General features: G+C 35.3%; 1 protein-coding gene across 2 annotated transcripts in view; it reads left to right on the top strand.

Moving 5' to 3' along the window:
- PCDH15 (protocadherin-related 15) overlaps window positions 1-23,742 on the top strand; it is a 516,985-nt gene that overhangs the window by 270,626 nt on the left and 222,617 nt on the right. For both annotated transcript variants that reach the window (XM_015565490.1, XM_015565491.1), the window contains exons 11-12: window positions 4,537-4,671; window positions 6,340-6,489. In XM_015565490.1, the coding sequence (XP_015420976.1) occupies window positions 4,537-4,671; window positions 6,340-6,489 (285 nt within the window). The remainder of the gene's footprint in view (window positions 1-4,536; window positions 4,672-6,339; window positions 6,490-23,742) is intronic.

Raw genomic sequence — 23,742 nt, 5'->3', positions numbered from 1 at the left:
TATAGACAGAGACAGTTCCCCTCATAGAGGTGTCAGCAATGGAAATGGAGACTAAGCATCAGGCAGGAAAAGAGAAGTCCTCACAGCAGGAGCTGGCCCTCCAGAGTTGCTCCAGAGCAGCCACGCCTAACGCCAAATGCCAAGCACAGGTCAGACTTGGATTTCTTGGTCCAAAAATTAAGTGGAGTTCCTTTCTTCAAATGTGTGTAAAGTTAAGACAAGGTTTTAAGAAATACTAACAGAGATTGATGAGTTGTGGTGTTATTCACAGAATATATTTTGAGTCAGAAGGGTCACTGTGAAACTGAAAAAAAGTAAAAAAAAAATGTTTTTACTAATGTTTCTTTTCTACAGACATTAGAGATATAAACATACAGATATGAGAATCATAATTAAATATTTTAAGTACTCTTCACAGTTTTAAAATAGTCTAGAATATAGGTATAACGGTAATGCACAAGATTTTTTTAAGTCATGTCTGAGACCACCAAATTTCCAGTGGCAGAACCATTGAAAGTTGATTATTTAATCTTGGTTATAAAAAAAATAACAGGAAATAGTATTAAAAAGAGGATACATTTGTAGATTCACTTATAATTTCATGTCAATTCACATCCCTACATATAGTGTTATTTCAAAATAAAGGTATCTTTGAAATCTAACACAATACAGCGTTAAAGATATATGTTTTATAAATATCACTATACTATCATGCATGTTATGTTTCTTTTTCAGAATATTAAGGAATGACTATTCCTTGGAAAAAGTTTTTACTTTCAATGTACTAACTAGAAAAGGTGTTTTATTTATTTTTATTTTATTTGTTTGTTTGTTTGTTTTTTTAGTGTACCTGTATGCCATATCTCAGTTTGTGGTTATTTATATTCACATTTTTTATTTCATATTTAATTTGCACATAGGTTCCACCTGGTGGAGTTCCTGTAGGTACTAGGTGTTGATTTTGTGTTTGTTCTTTTGTTAATTGCTGTGGTTCGATTTCTTGTTCTTTTCCTGTTCAATTAAAACAAGTAGGCAATTACTTGTTATCACCTACAAAAATGTCTATAACTACTTTAAATATATATGCATATAGGTTTAAGCTAAGTATATTTACATTATATTATAGTTATAGTACTATGAAATTGTGTTGAATCCAAGTTGCAATTGACTTAAAGATTATTTAATTATTAAATGATCTTTTAGTCCATGACAAACCTTGATAATGGTCTGCATCCTTTCTGAAAGCTTGTAAGGTTGAGGTCAAACCCTTTCAACAAGGAACCTCAGAAAATTATTATAAACTGATTCGAATTGGCAGATGAGATAAAATTTTTTGTCATTTTTGTATTATGGTTTGTAACTTATGTGTGTACATAAGTATGCATGCATATATATGTACATATATGTGTTTCTGTGTTGCATGTGCATATATATGAGAATGCATATAATCTTGTGTGTGTGTGTGTGATATATTTTGGTGCCCATTGATTTCAAATGCAATGGTCTTTCCATATTTAAACATACTTCTACTCTAAATGACTAAATTTAAAAATTTTTACAGTCATACCTTTGTTGATATTTGCAATGTAGATATGTTTACTTTTTCATTTATATTTTTATGCTGTGAGAGAATATGAGCTTTTTTACCCTCCAGAAAATAATACACAAACCACTGAAGTAATATGTCATACTTTTAGTGTATATTAAATGTATACTTTAGAGTAAAATAGTATTATCTTATGTTGGGGGGGGAAGAACATTATCAATCAGCCTTCTGTGCACATATTGATTTAGAAAACTAATATTTACTTTAAATAAATTAATAGACACCGGACTACATAAAATTTACTATCCCCATCAGGATATTAAGCTAGAGCATTATCTGCTTGTGAGGGTCCATTTACACTTATAACGTGCCATAACTTAAACTAGCATTATCTTTACAAATAAATCTTAAATATTAAATTTGAGTGATAATTGGCTGAACATTTCCCAATCTGCCTTCTTAAGTTTTGTACTTAAAGAAATACACAGATATTCACCAATGACATCTATGTATGCAATACATAGATCAAAAAATTACTAAATATTCATAAATATCAAAAGCTATATTTTAATCAGAGATGAACTATGCAGAATAGATTATTTTGTATTAAATATACCTGTACAATACTTCTCTACATAAACCAAGTAAGCTGCAGTTCCAGGAAATGCTATTTTATTCTCTAGCTAGTTATTATAAAAGGATCCAAGAAATGGAGACAATTAAATTATCAAAAGTCTTTAATGTTTCTGGTTATCAATTATGAGAGAGTCTGTTTATGGAGTCCTGGTGTTTATTTCATCTTCAAATGGGAAGTATTTGACAAAGAAACTGTGGCTTTCATGAAATCTATACAACGAGTGGTCTTATTTTCACACACCATATTACACTAGCCTTGTACATATGCACTGCTTCACAACTCAACATTCATTGTAGTATTGCCTTATCATAATATCTGACATTAAAAAATGCTTAAAACATAAGGTGAGTATTTAAATTAATATCTAACAAAATTATCTAACGAAAGTAGAGAATGACTGAAGGATTTGAATAAAGGGAAAGGAGTGAATATTTGGTAAGCAAGTCACATAGTAATACTTGCTCAGCTTGGGTTAATAGTGTACAGGTGAGTAAAGGCAGCTGTCCTAACTGTGTTCATTGGCACAGTTGTTGCTACATGCAGACAACAGAAAAAAACAAAAATAAAAATAAAAAACCCTGTTAATTTGAAAACCTTGTAATTACATAAAATCAAGAATAAACACTAAAGAATGGCACTCATACTTATTTAGTTTTTATTCATTGAAACTGCATGCTAATAGTTTTGATTTTTAAAATATAATTGAATTTTATGATTGATTAAAGTATAAAGAAAGAATCCTCAAAATTTAATTCAAATATGTTTATTTGGAAATAATTTGTAATTTCATTTTCTAAATAAATTAACTTTTTATTAACTGACATATTTGATTAATTAAAATACCCCATTTTCTACCCATGCTGTGCTATTTGAGTCATGCCATTGAAATAAAAACAATGAAGTGCCTATTTGAAAGGATCAGTGTACATCTTCTTGACCTTTTACATCTCTTAACAACTTATTATTTTATAACTAGACCAAAGGAAATTTTCTGTAGTATTAATTTATTTTATTCTAGAATAATTGTAGCACACTGACCTTATATCAGAATCATGAACAGAGAAGCTACCATGATATATCTAAGTAACAGCTTGTTATGAGATATTGTGATTATACAATTTGTGTCAGGTTCAAATAAAACCATTCATTTCAAAGTTATTTGAAATAAATACATTTTGAAATTTAAGATATATAAAATATATTGTGGATTAAATTATGCACACTTTTTAACGTGCATTTCAACTTCTCATTTCTACATAGAATTTTCTTAAGTGTGAGTTCTATTTTTCTCAAATTAGCATGTGTTTAATGATTCTAAGCTCTCTACTGTGCCCTCAGGCCCTGATAGCAGATTTAGAAAAGCAATCTATGATATTAAATTAGATTTCACATTATACTATGCATAGTATTTTAAAAGTTGCCATAACCTATGAAAACACCTTACCTTCCTGCATACCGTTTTGCTGTTTTTATAGCCTTCTTGATAATCCCACCTCACAGTATTCCTCTTTTACTTGCCCACCTGCCCTCCTATCCCACTATGCAGACACCAATCCAAACCTCCTGCTTCACATCTCTGTTCTCGCTCTGCACTGCAGACCTTAACGCCTTCCATTTCAGGGAGGGCAGTCAGATCGTGAAGGGTTTCCAATTCTTAGTTAACGATCTCCCTTTTGAACTTTTGCAATCACTTCGTCATTATGTAGTTATTTTTTCCTAGACTCTTTTATCAGACACATGCAGTGAATTCATATATTTTCAATCTAATAATCTGAAATAAGTTAATTAAAATAAGCATGTTTCCCCTTGGAGAATCTTTGCAGCATTAAATAAAACAAGAATGATATTTATAGATAATAAATTATACCTAACTAATTTTATTTTAAATAAAATAAAATAAAATAGGAACAGTATAATTATATGCATATGTGCAGATTACATATCATATGTGCAAATGTACAGCTAAAACTGCTCCATTTTCCTTTTTTTGCATTATTTTTTGAGCCCAGTGAAGTTCTGAAAAATATTTACATTAAATAAACAATAAGACTATATTTAATTGGATTGTTTTCTACTTTATCCTTCTTTTTACAATTTTCCTTTTTATTCACATTAATTTTACTAGTATTTATTTTATTACTTTGTTTTCCACAAAATTAACTATTGTCTTTGGACTTTTTAGCTTAATGATGAGTAAATATTTAGTGAAATCTTTTTTTTTTTTTCTTTAGAAATCCTCAAGATGGTTATGCTTATTTGGTAATAAATTTGAAAAATTGTATTTCAGGTAACGAATTCATAGCTGTATCAATTAGTCAACAATTTAAATAACAGCCTTTTTTTCCCCCCAAAGACGAAAGACCCAGAGCTTCACCTTTTCCTGAATGACTACACCTCCGTGTTCACCATCACACCGACTGGAATCACCCGCTTCCTCACCTTACTGCAGCCAGTGGACAGGGAGGAACAGGACACTTACATCTTCTCGGTAAAGAGACTTTTGTGTAGATACATATGTAGCAGGGCATGATGTCTGTTTAAAGCTGAAAGATCAGTTACCTGAGAGAAAAATCTATAATGATTTTAAGTAATGCCATAGGGACTATCATACTTCAAATGGACATTTCTTCTTTCTGTTATATGTTTATTTAGCTTATATGACCATTCTTTCCAAACATTTTTAATTTTTGAGATGAAGACAAAAATATGGGCATTTCCTTCATTATACCCCCAGGATTGACTTCAATTGAGGTACTATAAACCAGAATCCACAATGTAAGGAATTATTTCCTAAACTTTTTTTTACTACTGTTATTTTTTTTGCTCTTGCGTTTTTAACTTTGTCATAGGGTTAGGCTAGTGGATCTCAACTGGAGATGATCCTTGCACCTCCCTTCCCATCCCTTTGCCTCCCTTCCTCCCGGGAACATTTAGACATGCCTGTAGACATTTCTGGTGGCTACTATTGTGAGCGGGTGCTGTTGGCATCTGGTTGAAGAAAGCATGCTGCACATCTTATCATGATCTTATAAGACACATGACAGCATCTCCAACCTCCCATAGAGAATTATCTGATTCAAAATAACAGTACTACTGAGATGGAGAAATTGTGGGTTAGGTTAATGAAGAAAAGGAAAGCTTATTGAAGTCGTGAATCCAAATTTCTGAACTAGATTTAGTTAAGATGTCAGAGGGAAATGATCTGATAGAAAAGTACTGGATTTAGGACTTTTTTTTTAATATATTTTATTGATTTTTCACAGAGAGGAAGGGAGAAATAGAGAGTTAGAAACATCGATGAGAGAGAAACATCGATCAGCCGCCTCCTGCACATCCCCCAGTGGGGATGTGCCCGCAACCCAGGTACATGCCCTTGACCGGAATCGAACCTGGGACCCCTCAGTCCGCAGGCGGACGCTCTATCCACTGAGCCAAACCGGTTTTGGCTGGATTTAGGACTTTTAGTGTTCTTTCTGGAGAAGTCTGCACAGCAGAAGACCCTAAACCAGAGCTTCCAGAAAACCTAAACTGACAGTTAAACAGTTAAAACTTTGATAGAGAGTGGATTTCAGAAGTCATTCAGAACAAGAGGCATAGTGTTGCAGCACTATTTTTTTTTATCAAGCCTTCTTAAAGTGTTCGTACTGTAGTTAAGATATTACTATTAACTAATGTCAATGCGTCCTTCAAAAATTGTCATTTTGTGAAGAGATTCTGCAAATCTAGGGCACTTTCTTGACTTATAATCAGCATTTTGGCTTTAAAAGCAACTATTGAATTGTATACAAAATATGTAAAAATGGAGAAAATTTTCTGATCAATTTTATAAAAATTAAATAATAGTTAACTCCTAAGAATCAGCTGTGTTATTGGCCCACGTCAAGCCTCTGCAACATTTTACATACCGGCTTATTTAAAAGGTGCTTGGCTTTGAATACATTGAAATTAAAACAGAATCTCCTATAATTGCTTCTAAGCACATGAAAACATTCTAATTATATATACAATTATAGCTTTATTTCTTTTATTGACAAAACATATTAGCACCCTTTTAAAGGTGTAAATTACATATAGAAAACTTAAAATATAAGAATGAATTCTGAACTGCTTATGTTTGCCTGACATCTCTATTAATTGTATTTTTCTGCCCCCAAAGATGACGGCCTTTGATGGTGTGCAAGAAAGCCAGCCAGTTGTTGTCAATATTCGGGTGATGGATGCAAATGATAACACTCCAACATTCCCTGAAATATCCTATAATGTCTACGTTTATACAGACATGAGCCCTGGGGATAGTGTCATACAGGTAACTACCCATATAATTTGAGGATATATGTCAAGTAGTTATGTTCATGGGCATATTAACCAATGTAACCCAATAAATTCACTAAAAAAAGGGTAATTTGAATATGCCAATGAGATGCCATACGGTCCTGCTTTTCCAGAAAAGGTGAAAGTTCTTGACTTAGTAAGGAAAGAAAAAAAAAATTGCAGACAGATTGCTAAAGCCTAGATAGGAATGAATCTTCTAGCTGTGAAATTGTGAAGAAAGAAAAAGAAATTCTCACTAGTTTTATTGACACACCTCAAACTTCAAAAGTTATGGACACAGTGTATGATAAGTACTCAGGATGAAAAAAAGCATAAAATTGTGGCTGGTAGACATGAAAAGAAAACATTTTTTCGATTAATGGCAACATGCTGTGCCAGAAAGCCTTGCGCCTATCCAAGGACTTCAGCAAGAAATGATACATTTCCTGCCAGTAAGTGATGGTTACATAGAATGGCTTTGGACTGAAAAAATATAAAAGTTACTGGGAGGCTGTGTCTGAAGATGAAGAAGCTGCTGCCACATTTCCAGTAGAATTGAAGTTGATTAGAGTTTCATATTCTCTGAGGTTTCAGGCATCCGCTGAGGTTCTTATAACATATCCATCACAGATAGAGGGGGACTACAGTATTTCTAGTCATTGATTGACTCAAAGAAATACATTTCTCTTTACTGGGGCACTCTCTCATAGGAAACAAAATTATAGTTTGCACAGATAAAGAAATGCCAATTATTGTCATGTTCTTAATGTAGACCTGATTCTCATTCTATATAATAAAACCCTAATATGCAAATCAACTGAACTGAGGAATGCCAGGTGGACCAACCTGTCCCTATGATGCACACTGACCACCAGGGGGCAGACGCTCAACGCAGAAGCTGTCCCCTGGTGATCAGTGTGCTCCCACAGGGGGCGCACCACTCAGCCAGAGGCCAGGCTCACAGCTGGCGAGCGCAGTGGCAGTGGTGGGAGCCTCTCCTGCCTCTGCTGCAGGCAGGTGGTAAGGAGCAAGGGGTCCCAGACTGTAAGAGCCCTAGACTGTGAGAGGTATGTCTGACTGCTGGCTTAGGCCTGATCCCCTGGCTTAGGCTGGGGGGATTGGATATAAACCAGCAGGCGGACATCCCCCAAGGATTCCCAGACTGAGAGAGGGTATGGGCCGGGTTGAGGGACCCCCTCCAGTGAATGAATTTTGTGCATTGGGCCTCCAGTATCTATCTATACTTATAAAAGGGTAACATGCTAATTAGACCAGATCGAATGGACATCTTCTGGATGTCCTTCATCCTTCCAGATAAACCTAGAGCCTGGCCCTGGAGAAGCCTCCCAGGGCTGGAGGCAGGGAAGCTGCCCGTGGTTGCAGTCCCGGGTGCCTGTGGCCAGTGAGAGAGAGGGAAGCCCAGGTGCCTGGTGCAGGGGCCAAGGCAGAGGTGGTTAGGGGCGATCAGGCAGGCAGGCAGGCGAGTGGTTTAGGGTGATCAGGCAGGCAGAGTGGTTAGGGGCATTCAGGAAGGCAGGCAGGAGAACGGTTAGGAGCCAATGGTCCCAGGTTGTGAGAGGAATGTCTGAGGGGGCCCAGATTGCAAGAGGGTACAGGCCGGGCTGAGGAACCACCCCCAACCCCCTGCACAAATTTCATGCACTGGGCCTCTAGTAAAAACATAATTAGAAATAAGATGGAGTCCTAGATTAAGCTGATTATCACCCAATCCCTTTCCATTCTTTTACTCTTCAATTTTTATTTTCTTCTCTCATGCTTCAGACTCCTATGTATTGCTTTACACATCTTTCCTTCACGTTCACCCTATACTCTACTAATTATTCCATTTATTTCCTTTTTTTTTTCTACTACAATAAGCTTCTGTCTATTGATTCTTTCCCCTTTCACTTATAAACATCGTTAAATCTTCCCAGGCCCTGGTTGAAGCACTCCTCTCATATAAAACTTCTTGCTGCTATTCCACTCTGCTAATCCACTATGATGTTTTCAGGCCCTTGGTCTGATTGATCAATTTATAAAAATGTATTAATTTATTGTTATTTATTAATTTATTACATATTTATATATAGGTCTATAATCTCTCCTTTACTAACATCATACCATTAAAATCATATAAAATCATAGATCTATTTAAGTCTATCTCTAATAGTCAAATACACAAGCATCTCCCGGTCCCTGATCTATGTAAAACTCAACTTTACCCTTTTATGGAAAACTTTCTGGTGACTGAGGGACTTTGTTGCTGGTTCTTCGCTCAGTTATCACTCTTTAAATATTAACATTCTCCAAAAATCAATATGGGGTTCCTCTTCATTTTATCTGTTCCCAAATTTTTAATCATCATCTCTATGTATTCTTGTATCTCCCAAATTTGAATGCCCTATGATGATCTGAGGGCCATGCTGACATTACGGTATCTATTGGACATGGCAATGTGGATTTTTGACAGGTGCTTTAAACTGTATATATTCCAAGATAAATTAATTATTCCACTCATTATCTTTCTTCTAACACAGAAACACACAGATAAAGACACACATACACAGACTCAAATGTGCATGTCCTGTTTTCTTTTGAGGCACCTGTATTGTGAAGGGCCCAATTAATCTTAGGCTACACGGGCTTTAGGCTAGCAACCTCAGAATCATGTTTCTTATTTTCCTCCTTCATCTGCATACATCCAGATGATAGTGCAGTTTCTGAAACGGTTATTTCAAAATGTATCTGTCATTTCCTTTACCATGCCTTGCACTGCTATAAATTAGGCTACTACAGTAGACTGATTGACATTACTTCTGCATATTCAGTACCACACTGCTACAAATGATTATTCTGAAACACGAGTCAAAACAGCTCCACATTTTTTCTGGAAAACCCACCCAAGAAAGTATACCCATTGAGATGCATGCAGTTAAGACTATCTGGGTAATAGTTCAAATATGGGTGTCTTACCTCCTGCTACATACCTCTAGGTAATTGACTTTGAGACCACATTTTTGTTTTAGCATGGGATATCCTTTCTATTCTTACTTATTTCCACCTCACAATCTGTTAGAAAGTCTTACCTATTTTCCTCAAATAATTTTATTTATTTTTTAAATTTTATTTTCTTGTTTAAAGTATTACAAATAGTAGTACATATGTCTCATTTTTTTCCTCATATACTCATTGTATAAATGTACTTGGTATTCTTCCCAATGCCACTATCCTAGTGAGAGCCACTGTCAGCGTTTACTTGGATCAGTGTAATGCCTTTCTTTGGGCTTCATTTACGTTTCCTGTCTCCTCCTTCTCCATTCAGCAGCCACAGGATTATTTAAAGTTTGAAAGAAAATCAATAATTCTCCTGCTTGATCCCTTCAATGATTTTCCAGTGATATAAGAATAAAGTCCATAGTCAGAAACCTACATAACCCATCTCCTGGTTACTCTCCAATTCCATTACTTACTATTCACCTTTCTCTTTTTAATTTTTTCTTTCTTTTTCAATTGAAATTTACATTCAGTATTATTTCATTTTTGTTTCAGGTGTACAACATAGTGGATAGACAGTCATATACTTTTTATTAAATTAAATTTATTAGGGTGACATTGGTTAATAAGATTGATAGGTTGTAGTATACAATTCTATGGTGCCTCATCTGTATATTGCATTGTGTGCCTACCACCCAAAGTCAAGTCTTCTTTACAAAGTGAGTCCTGCCAATGTTTCAAGTAAACACTTGACACCATATGTGGTTTTTACGGCATGACTATATTCTCTGTGCTCGACGTTACACCCCTGTAACTAATTGGTTAATAAGATTGATAGGTTGTAGTATACAATTCTATGGTGCCTCATCTGTATATTGCATTGTGTGCCTACCACCCAAAGTCAAGTCTTCTTTACAAAGTGAGTCCTGCCAATGTTTCAAGTAAACACTTGACACCATATGTGGTTTTTACGGCATGACTATATTCTCTGTGCTGGACGTTACACCCCTGTGACTATTTTTTTAAAAAATATATTTTATTGATTTTTTACAGAGAGGAAGGGAGAGGGATAGAGAGTTAGAAACATCAATGAGAGAGAAACATCGATCAGCTGCCTCTTGCACACCTCCTACTGGGGATGTGCCCGCAGCCAAGGTACATGCCCTTGACCGGAATCGAACCTGGGACCCTTCAGTCTGCAGGCCGACGCTCTATCCACTGAGCCAAATCGGTTAGGGCCCCTGTGACTATTTTGTAACTACTAATTTGTTCACCAATCACTTAATAACGCTCCCAGTCTAATTAGAGGACTCCTACTCATATGCTTTTCATCACTGGATCTCAATTTAAATGCCACTTCGAAGGATTTTATAACTCCTTTGATGAGTTTTGCTCTTTATTATCCCAAAGCATCCTCGTGGGCACATTTAAAATTTCTAATTTTAACTAACTTTGTCAGTTTCTCTCCTTAATTCCTTTCCTTTTTCACTACTATTGTGTACTCAACACCTTGCATGGCACTTTAATAATTTTTTGTTTAATCAATTTAAATGCCACTTCGAAGGATTTTATAACTCCTTTGATGAGTTTTGCTCTTTATTATCCCAAAGCATCCTCGTGGGCACATTTAAAATTTCTAATTTTAACTAACTTTGTCAGTTTCTCTCCTTAATTCCTTTCCTTTTTCACTACTATTGTGTACTCAACACCTTGCATAGCACTTTAATAAATTTTTGTTTAATGAATAGATAAGGAAATGATAGATGTAGGTTAAGGAAGTGTTAATGTAACTTCTGTATGAGTTTTGGGAAATAACCTATATATCAAGTTAATGCATTTTTAAAAATTAACCCTCTGGACTCCAGGTGTGTATTGATTTCCTTAGAACAGCATTTCCAACCTTGATTATCTGGGAGAATCTTTCCAGTGAAGGCTCTTGAGAGGCTCAATAGTCTCACTGAAAACACATCTGAGAAATTAATTATATATGCTTTGGAGAGGCAAAGTTGAATAATTAGCACATTTATTTGAAGGCGATATTGTGTCAAGTGTCAAAACTTTTGGGCACTGTGCCAAATCATAGGTATTCAAATAACTACTAACATTTATTTCTGCCCTTAATAACTACTATTGTAATAGGGAAGAGAGTTATATTAATTTAGTTCTATCATACATGACAAATATGACTCAGCTCCTCAAATTAAACATTATGAAAAATTTTAACATCTAAGGGTCTCTCAAAGATCTAAAGAGATATGGTCTGTAGATTAAGCTTTTCCATTAGATAAACTTAGAAATAATATTAATGATATTAATACAGTAATCACACACATCTGCATTTTCAATATGTATAAGTAAAAATATGAATTTTCACATCTGGCTTTTATATTATTTTTCAGTCATCATCCCCTTTCTCTGATATATTTAGAAGCACAGCTTTTCAGAGAACATGCATTTGTAAATGCAATTAAATTATTTTATATTTATATAGCATGCTTTTGGGTTATCATACTGAAAACTATTTATGGTACAATTTTAATAATGAATGCCTGCACTTGTTATGAAGTTCCTATTTAATTGTATGTGGTTATATGTTTTTAAAATCATATAAGTTGTGCATTTTTAATGTCAAAAATTATTTTCTCATTATTTTAGTTCTAGATATTGCTGGCTTACTGGAAATTGACTTGAAATTTGATAATACACTAGAATATACAAAATGTACAATATATTTTATATATTTTTTCTTTATTGTATATCACCAAAGTATTTTAGGTTATGTAAGCTGTTGTTTCAAAAAAGTTCTCTTTCCCACTCAACTCCCTTTTATACTAAAGTATGTTCAATGTCAAAGCATAGTCATACTTAGATATTGAAATGTTTCAAATACAGGTTATCTTAGAAAAATCAATATAATAAATAGAGCAGAAAGGAATTCTTTAAAACCTAGTAAACTTCCTTATTAAGTTTGGCAAAGGACACAAACAAAAACATTTGGCAAGTCCTAATACATATATTCGGTCCATATATACAGGGTATCACAACATTTTTTATTTACACTTTAAATAATTATTAATTCCAATGGGTTAAAACTGAAAAGAAAGAAACATCAACTGAGCTATCAGAAAAAAAGCGTGTATACATTTTTAGGAGACACATATTTATACACACACACATACACACACATATATATTTTTTCTTGGACAAATTATAATTTAATGTATAGATTTTAATGTGCTTAGTACTATACTAGATCAGAAAAATACATAGGATGAATTAGACATAGTCAAAATTCTTACAGAGTTTCACATATTTTTGAAGAGATATGTATTATTCACAGTGAAATAATCAGAAAATACCACAACCATTGTTGAATTGTTAAATTAGATGGAACACACTAAAATATTATGATAGTTCATTAAAAATGAGTCAGGAGGAATATGTGTTAGAACTAGTATTTTGGGGAAGGCTTCATTGTTGATTACAACTACATGAATCTGTATGGATGTTTTAGACAGGCAAGAGAAGGTTATATGATGTTGCTGGATGAAATGATGTAATGGAACCAAAGGCATTATAATTCTGTGAGGCACTAAGGCTTTACAGAATTACAGGCTTTTCTGTCCTTTGTAATTTTTTACCCTTCTCTATTAGCACATCTGTTACAGATGTGTCTCCTTTTCCAGACTACAAGCTGTTGGACAGAAATTATTCTGTCTCTATTTTCTGCACACTCTGCATTTTTCAAAGCCCAGGGTCTGGCACAAATTAAGGTCTGAATTATGTATCAGTTTATGTATAAAATAATTAAAGAAGAAATATCCTGCATAGCAGAATAACTTAAATTTGGCATTATATTCAATAGAAGTAATTCCGAGTAGATCCTTAAATCGATGTGTTAAAGCCTTTGATATGGGAATTGATGTCTACCGACTTTGAGAAAATCTTTGTTTGAGGTAATGAGGGTAGACGTTGAGCAGGAGCGAATGCAATAGCATTAAAGCAATTAAGGTTCCAGTTTCCAGTGTCAGAGTTTGAGTAATGAGATTCAATGAACCTCTACAAAAGGATCATGAAGTTGCCACAGAAAAGAAACAAACACTTCAAATTCTCAAGCACTGTAAAGAAATACTTTAAAAAGTCCTGTTGATAATATTTTATTCTTTGACTATTTATAAGGAAGTGGAACTCCTAGATAAAAGAGATTCATCTCCAGTAAAAACAACAATAAAAACTTTTAATGGTCCATAAAATATTGATGATGGTAGTGTTAACAGTGTTGATACCATTCTCTGAAATATACACAACTTACCAACCATTTATTCTACTGAGGTGCTCACCATCTCAGATTAATCTAGGATATGTTGAACAGAAGGAGGTAACCATTAGCCTAATATGGTTTTTAACTTCAAAAGATTACAGACTTACATCAAAGCTCCAGAGAGCATAAATCTGGAGATGGCTAAATTATTCATTGCCCTATTTGCCTAACCAGCAAGAGTGGTCTTGGGTTCAGTCTCTAGATATAACTTCTTAATCATCAGCACTCAAGATGCATTGCTCCCTTGCTACATATTTCTGAGGCGTTTTCTTTAAAGTTTTGCTATAGCAACTTCTATAATATCTAGTGCAAAATAGTGAACTTAACTAAAACTCTGGTAATGACCAGAATATCTTTTATGTGGTAAGGAGTTGAAATTCCCTCTGCAAAATATATTAACAGCCATACCTTTACCTAAGTTGTCTGATTATTCTTAAATATTTGAAGGATTATTTCATTCCTTCACCCTCTTATAACCTATTATAAGTGTTGATAGAAACATTCAACTGTGCATGTAAGTTTTCCAAATGAAATTCTTCCTCTGGCAAATCTGTCTCCATAGTTATTTACCTAGTTTGTGAGTTTTAGGTTGCCTTCCCAAATACTCTTTCTGTCCTAGAGATTAGTGGCTACTTGTTTCATTTTTATTTAACTATAAAAGTGAGTCCAAAATTATTTTTTTTATATCAGAGAGCTGAGACAGAGATGTTAAATGTTTAGTACAACACACTTCAATTAATATCACTGTGTTAATTTTTAACTTTCCCAAGAAAGACAGATTTTTCTCACATATCATGCATTTCTACTACTAGAGTAGGCATTAGGGACTCAGGGTTTGATCTGGCATTATAACAATACACTACCCCCTAGGTATAAATTGTTACTGATACAAACTTCCTGGGTATCATTGCATTGCATCAGCCATCTATCTCACATTTTCCTAATGACTAATGATTTTGCAATTTTTTAATATTTTTATTAACCCTTTCTCCATCTTTGGTGAAATATCTGTCCCAATTCCTGCCCACTTTTATCTGTATTGTATGTCTTCTTAGTATTGACTTGTCATTGTTTTTCTTCAATAAATTATGAATTCAAGTCTCTTATCAGATATACTAGATGCCCAGTGCATGAAATTTGGGGTTTCCCTCAGCCCAGCCTGCATCCTCTCCAATCTGGGACCCCTCGGGGGATGTCCACAGGGATCAGGCCTAAACAGGCAGTTGGACATCCCTCTCACAATCTGCGACTACTGGTTCCCAACCACTCGCCTGCCTGATTGCCCATTACCACTTCAGCCTGCCAGCCTGATCACCCCATATCACTCCCCTGCTATACTGATGGACGCCTAAATGCTTCCCTGCCGGCCCAATCACCCCTAACTGCCCTCCCCTGCTGGCCTTATCGCCCACAATTTCCCTCCCCTGCTGGCCATCTTGTGACCACATGGGGGCGCTATCTTGTGAGAGGGCATGATGGTCAATTTGCATATCACCTCTATTATATAGGATGATTTGCAGATATTTTCTCACAGGGTATATGTTTTGTTTCTCATATTCTTAGTAGTGTGTTTTTTTTTTAAGCGTAAGCTTTTAATTTAAGAAAGTTTAATTTATTATTTTCTTTCTTTTCATATATTACTAGAGGCCTGGTGCACAATATTTATGCACTGGGGAAAGGGGGGTCCCTCAGCCCCGCCTGCGCCCTCTCACAATCCGGGACCCCTCAGGGGATGTTTGTCTGCCTGCGGGGAGCAGGCCTAAGCTGGCAGGTGGACATCCCCCAAGGGGTCCTTAACCCTGCTGCTGCTGCTGCTGCCCTCGTCAGCCATGAGCCCGGGTTCTTCCACCAGTGGGAAGCTTCTGAGTTGAGTGTCTGCTCCCTGGTGGTCAGTGAATGATGTCATAGCAACCGGTCATTCTGCTGTTCAGTTGATTTGCATGTTAGCCTTTTATTATATAGGATTATACTTTTGGTGTCATATCTAAAATTTTTGTGAACCTACGTTCTGCTCTTGATAGAATTTTGATAGTTGTTACATTGAATTTACAAATCAAATAAATATGGAGAATTTCCACCTTAAAATATTGAGCCCATCCATGAATATGTATTCTTTCCACATATCCTTAAATTTCTTTCAACAATATTACAGATTTTGCAATTATTTTTATTAAATTTATTCCTAGCTTATCATTTTTGATGCTACTGTGAATGGGATTGATTTTATTTTTGGGTTGTTCATTTCTAATAATAGTATATGAAAAGACAATAGATTTGTTTAACCTTGTTATTTGTAAGTTCTCATAGATTCTTGTAGATTCCTTAGTATTTTCTTTTTTCTATCACCATTTATCCCCTCTATGCCCTCTTTCACCTCCCCTGCAATAACCACACTTAGTATTTTTTACATAGATGATTATTTCTTCCGCAAGTGTAGTTTTGCATCTGCTTTTCCAATCTGATGGCTTTTGTTGTTGTTCCTTTATGTGTATTATTGCACTGACTAGAACATCAAGTACAAGTTTGAATAAAAGTGGTGAGATCATCCTTTTCTTGTTCCTGATCTTAGGGAAAATCATTCATAATTACATATAATGCTAGCTGTAGGTGTTATTGCAGATGCTTTATATCAGATTGAAGATATTCCTTCGTATTGCTAGTCCATTGAGAATTTTTTCATAAATGGATATTTGGTTTTATCAATTGCTTTATCTGTATTTTTTTTTAGATTATTATGTGCAATCTGAAAATCCTCATACCCTTGATGTCACCTATTAAGTAATTTTCTATCCACAGACCCCCTAACTCTGCTCTTGACTATCAATCCTGTGTTAACTGAATTTGGAGTTGAATTGAGTCTGATCTCTCTCCCCTATTGTAATAGCCTTGACATCTGTTGCAAAGGTCCTAAATAAAGTCTTCCTTACCATTTTTAAATATGTTTTTATTAATTTTTAGAGACAGAGGAAAGGAGAGGGATAGAGAGATAGACACATTGATGAGAGAGAAACATCATCTATCAGCTGCCTCCTGCACACCCTCTCAGGTTATGTGGCCTGACTGGGAATCGAACTGGTGATCTCTTGGTTCCTGGGGTGACGCTCAACCGCTGAACCACACCAGCAGGGCTTCCTTACCATTTTTACAAATATCAGAATAGTTACTTATTTAACAATCTCTCGATTTATTTATATTTTAATTACCAGGGTTTTTCTTTTGTTTTGTTTTGTTTCAACTGGATATCATAGTACCTCGGCATTTTGAATGTTGGCCTTGAGAATTTTTTTTTAATTCCATGTCTGGAATTTACTTGCTGTATCTGCTTCCCTTAAGTGTGCAGCTCCTAATGCCCCTGCATGAGTTTTGCTTTGATTCGTATTTTTAATGTTTACCTGGCTCTTTATAAGTCGTTTTTATTTCTGCATCGCTTGATGTCAGCTAGTCACTTAGACCACGATTTGCACAAGCACCTCGAGACCATGAGGCGTCCACCTCGGCGAGTGGGTCTGGGTTTAGTCTGGGGAGAGCACTGACAGTCCAGGCGCTGCTCAGACCTCTGCCTGGCATTGACCTTTCCCCAGGCCTTGTCGTGTGTCCTCTCTACATGTGTGTGGTTCCAGACAGGAGCAGGAAGCTTATTCCACCTGTGGGGCTCTTATTAGCTGGTTCTTTCTGCTAAACTTCTTGCTTGTTCACTGCTTCTCCCCACAGGGACCACAACCTGTATTGGCAGAGGTGAGGTTGCTCTCCATTCAAATCCCCACTGTGCCTAATTCCTGTATTAACTCCACATCAAATTCAGTCTGTTTTCTCTTAAGGAAAACCTGTTGCTTTCCATGGCCAGTCCTCCCCTTATAAGTAACCTTACATGGTATCTGCACTTGAGGGGGGGGGGGGGCAGGGGGGGGCAGTGCTGGGGAAGTAGGGGGTAGGATGACACTCAAACATGGCCCCTGACCCCTGCTTTTTAAATCTAAAGTGACAGCAATCTTCATGAGTCCTTTCTTTCAATATATGCACTTCACTTAATCTTTATAGTCCCAAATAGTGGGTTTTGACTGTTTGTTTTTTTGTTTTTTGTTTTATTTTAAATATATTTTATTGATTTTTTTTTAACAGAGAGGAAGGGAGAGATAGAGAGTTAGAAACATCGATGAGAGAGAAACATTGATCAGCTGCCTCCCACACACCTCCCACTGGGGATGTGCCCGTGATCGGAATCGAACCTGGGACCTTTCCATCCGCAGGCCAATGCTCTATCCATTGAGCCAAAGCAGCCATGGCGATTTTGACTGTTTTGCTTGGATTTTTACTTACTTTTTGAAAAAAGAATTGTCTGACCTCTTCATCACACCAGAACCAGGGGTCCTACTTCCTAGCTACCCCTTATTACCATTTTTAAAGAGTACCTTCAGGCATCTGCTAGTGAGGGGACCAGATATAGTATACAAAGAAGGGAACAGAGTATTGAAAATAAGGATTCCTGTGATTAAAGTGGAGGGAAGCAAATAAAATAATGACACTGTATTGATAGGGTAAAATGCCTCTTCTTTTTACTGAAATAAGTAAAATAAATATTTCCAGGCATCAATTATAGTTTGTAGTTTGTTTTTATAAAAAGAGAAAATTTCCTATGGTTTTACATCATTATCATGTAAGTATATTCATTTTATAAGACCTAAAATTTAATATTACGTATCAAAAATTATAAGATAATAGATATGTCAGTGTACTGAATGCTTGCTTTCTCAAATGAAAATAAAGGAAATACTCTCTGAAGGAACTGGAATATCACAAATTGTTTAATGTGACAGTCATTCTGCAAACGATTCCACAGGTCTTTAAAAACTGTGCTTCTTATATTTTCACAAATAGACAAAACAAGGAAGAGGACAATTCTACCTTATTAAATGCAAAATACAAAATTAAAGATGGCAGCATGACATACTTGGAGATAACTGTGAATGTCTTAAATTACAGTGTGTTCTTTTTTCTACCAAAGCTAAAAATCAAAATAATCCAAGCCCCAGACACTATCTGAGTTTCTGGAAAGGGCAGAGAATGTCTCCTTAACGAGTATTTTTTAAGCAAGTCCTCTGCACAGTACTGTCTCTCACCTTTTATGCTCTCTAAGTGAAATTAATTCAAAGTTAGAATAGACTCCTGCTTTTTAAATCTAAAGTTACAGAACTCTTCAAGAAATCCCTACTAATAGACAATCTCCCTTAATAATAAAAAGCAGTAGATTGAAACAAATATGTAGATGATGAGGTTTCCAACGTAGTTTTTAGCATTAAGTGTGCCCCATATGTGTCCGTATAAATCAGAAAAACCTTTCATAATAGCAGAAGTATCCTGTGTGTATCATAGAAATTGGTATTGCTTTGTTCTTTATTGTGTGACTGGTATTTATTGTTTATCAAAACTTTTTTTTCTTCAGCTTTATTTTTTTTAACCATATTAGGGGGGAAAAATATTTCGGTCCATTTTTTGAAGACCAGCACAGTCCTATCATGATTTTTATTATAAACTAGAGGCGTGGTGCACAAAATTCATGCATGGGTAGGGTTCCTAGGCCTGGCCAGTGATCAGGGCTAATCTGTAGGGCAACCAATGGTGCCTGTGGGCTGGGGGCAGCTCCTGCATTGAGCATATGCCCCCTGGTGATCAGTGCATGTCATAGCGACAGGTCGTTCTGCCAGTTATTCTGCAGTTTGGTCTATTTGCATATTAGGCTTTTATTATATAGGATAAGAACCATTAAAATAATTTACTGCCATTCTCTTGTAGCCTTCTTACCTAAAATCATGTCACTCTCCCTAGATTTTCTGCCCTCAAAACCAAGAGAGAATAAAGGATACAGAGACTACTTTACATATTAAATATCAACTATAAGTGAATCCTTTCATTATTTATTTGCCTCACACTGATTCTCAAACTTTCTCACAGCCTATAAAACCCTCTACCATGTCTCTGCAATTTCATCACATGTTAGCCTTTCTCTAATTTATCATAGTCAGCTTTTCTCATTCCCTTTCCCTCAGGGTTCTCACAAGGCCCTTTCCTGTTCCATGAACTGCTCTTAATCCATACTCTTCCATCATGTTCTCATCTGTGAGACCCAGTTTAAATCTAATCTACGCCAAAAGACTGCATCACACTCATTGTTTTTTATAATTATTTTTCAAATACCACTTGTTAAAACGTGTCAATATGGATTCCCTTTCTTACCAATATTTTTTCACATATAGTAAATTTTTAAAAAATAAGCAGGACCTAATTTTATTTACCAACTTTAGTCTACAGCCAGCTCCCAGCACAGTGCCTGAGGTGATGTAGGTTCTCATTATATTATCTTGAAAGGAATGTTTTCCTCCAGATTATTATTTTCCCTAAATTAAGGTTGGAAAATAATTCTGGTATTATGATTACCACCAAATAGATGGAGCTAGCCTACTTCCATAACTCCCTTTTTACAGAAAGGATACAATATTTTCCATACTTTTCTAAACTCAGGTGTACATGCCAGAGTCCATTTGACAAATTGAACTTCATTTAAAAGAGAGCAAACCTGAATATTCATGACCTTATTGTGTACTAAGTATGATGAGATTTTACTTGTGACTCTATTTTCTTTAACTACCTAGTTTTAGTTAGCCTGAATAATAAGAGACTAAAAAAGCATTCTAATTAACATGTACTTTAAAAATGCTAATATTTACAATTTAGGTAATTCCTTTGTTTAAAACTCCAGCTGTTATTACATGAAAAAAATTTGTTATTTTTTTTGTATGCATATCATTTTATTACTTGTTACATAACTTCATCATGATTTCTACACAAGGACAACTCTACCACTTTCATAGCATTATAATTGCTCATACATTGAATCAAAGATGATTTGATGTATTAATGACTCCGTGGAACTATATAGGCAAAACTCAAAATGCAATAATCCTAGATGAATAGTCATAAAGCAAGTAAGAAGAATACTTAATTATAAAACTCTTTTTCTGTAATATTTAAGATTCTTACAGTTGAAGTGAAATAATTGCAAAATAAATTAGCTTGGTTTATTTTTTAAGTTTACATTTGATTCATGTATCAGAAAAGATCAGTTGTGGATTTGGGACTCAGGCATACCTGGAAACAGTAATGTCAGTGATATTTTTTCTCTTATCCCTGGCATTGTCTTCTTTTGGGCCTTAGTGTGAGGTGGACCCAATGCAGACAAGAAGATCTTCAAAAACAACAGATGTAATTTTTTGAGTCTAACATTAGGGAAATTAACCACCACTCTTTTCCAGTAGTTCCAAGAGTCATCATGATTATAGCAACTTAGGTAACTGCCATTTCTTAAACCAAACAAGTCCAGGCCTAAGTCTCACTGCCATGGATGGAGCTAAGTGTCAGCCCCTCCCAAACAAGGACTATGAAGGGGATGAATTACTCCCCAGAGGAAAATGAGGCGCTCTTCCTAGAAACATCCTGAGGGGATGCCCAGGAGGCAGAAATGCCAAATGATTAACACACTCGTGATCCATCCAATCATAATTCATTTCTAGTGAAAATATACTTATTCATATGAGAAGACTACATTCACACTTTTATAGCTTAGGTCTGTGATTATTTCTGTTAACTATGACTTTTATTCTATCCCTACTTCATTTTTGAGACTCCAAAATTTTTGGCTTATTTATTACACTAGACCTTGCTAGTGGTTTCTGGCACCAGAAAAAATTAGCTTATCAGTGGTTTGCTGGCCATGCAGGTTCAGGGGTGTTTTTGTCACCTGTGTTTTGTGGTTTGTTTGTGTTTTGTTTTGTTTTTTGGTATTTATGGCACCTCCCAGATGAGTGCCTTCTTCACTTCAATTACAATCCAGCTTATCCTTCCTTCCAACATCATTTATGAAAATGTTAAATAAGACCAGCCATAATACCTACATCCCTGAAGCATGCTCCTCTATCCTTTCTAACTTGATGCATTGCCATTTATCATTAAATTCCTTTAGCCAATTTAAGTCCCAGAAAGAATGTTAATATTGAGTGCAATTTGAGCTAAATTTTAATTAAGATTCCCTGAGACACGTGTTAAGTGATTTACTATAATCAAAATTGATATCTCCTTTGCTACCCGTGTCTTCCAATTTTCTAATTTTATCCACACACAAAAGGGAATGAGTTTGTCTGGCTTGAATAGTTCTCCATAAATATACATCATTCATTTTGACAGGTTCTGGAAATAGTTTCCTTCTCCTTTGCCTTTAGGACTATGTCTGTCATTCTCACATAAGCCTCTCCTCTGGCAACCACATCTATCTAGCACCAAATACCTAAGCTTAGAATTAGCTGAATTAATGCCAGCCTCCCAAATTCCCCTCTCCCTCTCCCTCTCCCTCTCTCTCTCCTGCTATTTCTATACATATTATCACTCTAAATGCAGTGGGTAATAAAACTAGAAATAGAATATGCACAATATTTTCCATAGATGGCATGATGGGGTGTGTAAAGCACTTTGCACTTCATCGGGACAATAAATATAAACATTTCGAAGGGCCATTAGTGCCCTAACCAGTTTGGCTCAGTAAATAGAGCATCGGGCCTGCAGACTCAAGGGTCCCAGGTTCAATTCGGTCAAGGGCATGTACCTTGGTTACGGTCAGAGAGTGTGCAGGAGGCAGCTGATCGATGTTTCTAACTCTCTATTCCTCTCCCTTCATAATATATATCTAAAACAACAACAACAACAACAACAAAAACTTGCTATGCAAAATTGAGTTGTTATTTTTGTTTTGTTTTTAAAAAAAGAAAGGGCCATTAGTTAAAATCAGGTTCCTAAATTTAAGTTCAGCTTTCAAGGTGAATGTGCACATTCACATTTCATCTGAGTGTCCAGCAGTCCCCCCCCAAAGGTGTCTGTTAATGATAAAGAACCACAGTTTTTTTGAAGTGACATTCATGGATGAAAATATGTAAGAAAATGTCAGTAAATGAAAACATTTTTCTGCAAGTTTATTAAAATCATGTGGGTTTTTTTTTTCTTTAGTCAATAGAACACTTTTAATTGCATTTTTCTTATGTGTAAAATGGGGCTACCTTTCTTTTTTCATCTATCACTTTTGGTAAAAACAGAAATTTTTGTGAATGTTTATAAAACATTTATATGATTTTCCACTAGAATTTATTCCCCCCCCTTAAGTAAATGTATTTTTATCAGGAGCCTTATTTGACGTTATTATCTTAATTATGCCATGTGAAACTAATAATGGTTACTCTGTTTACACACAAAAAATGACCCAAATATAGCATTTAATTGATAGATATCATTTTCTCTAAAATAATTATAAATATGTGCAAATTTGCCTTATAGATGCTTATGAAGTATCATTTCAGGTACTCTGAATTGAATCCCTTTCCTAAAAAAAGAAAAAAGTTTCTTGTGCTTCCTATTCTAATTTTTTAGTTATTCTACACTTACAGATGCATCTGTTTGATTTAAAAAGCTAATACTCTAGGCCTTGTTAATGATTTATAAGTCAGTGTGAACAGATTATAAGAATCTTTCCTAAATCCAATGTACATCAAGGGACTTGAGAATAAAAGAATATCTGGGAGACAAAAGGGAAAACATTAAGAATGGGCGGGCGGGGGCGGGGGGCGGGGGGTGAGAAATGAGAGCAAAAGGAAGAATGAGAGTAATAAAAGCCAACTCCACCGTTTCCATTCCTCCAGGCCTCGGTCTGGGTAATGTGTGTGTATGTGTCAAGAACAGGAGGTAAAATAGAGGAAAAACATTACATTTTCTATAGGGATATTCGATTTACTTCGGAGCTTTCCTCTTTCTGCCTTTATTAAGTTAAAATAAAGGCAGTCTTCAAGATCCAAAAACTTTTTCTTCCATCACCCTTACAAGAAAAATAAAAGAGAGAGA

This window comes from Myotis davidii, unplaced genomic scaffold (assembly GCF_000327345.1).
Source record: "Myotis davidii unplaced genomic scaffold, ASM32734v1 scaffold20, whole genome shotgun sequence".
Lineage (NCBI taxonomy): Eukaryota > Metazoa > Chordata > Mammalia > Chiroptera > Vespertilionidae > Myotis > Myotis davidii.
The sequence above is the reverse complement of the archived record's forward strand: the minus strand, read 5'-3'. Positions and strand labels throughout refer to the sequence as shown.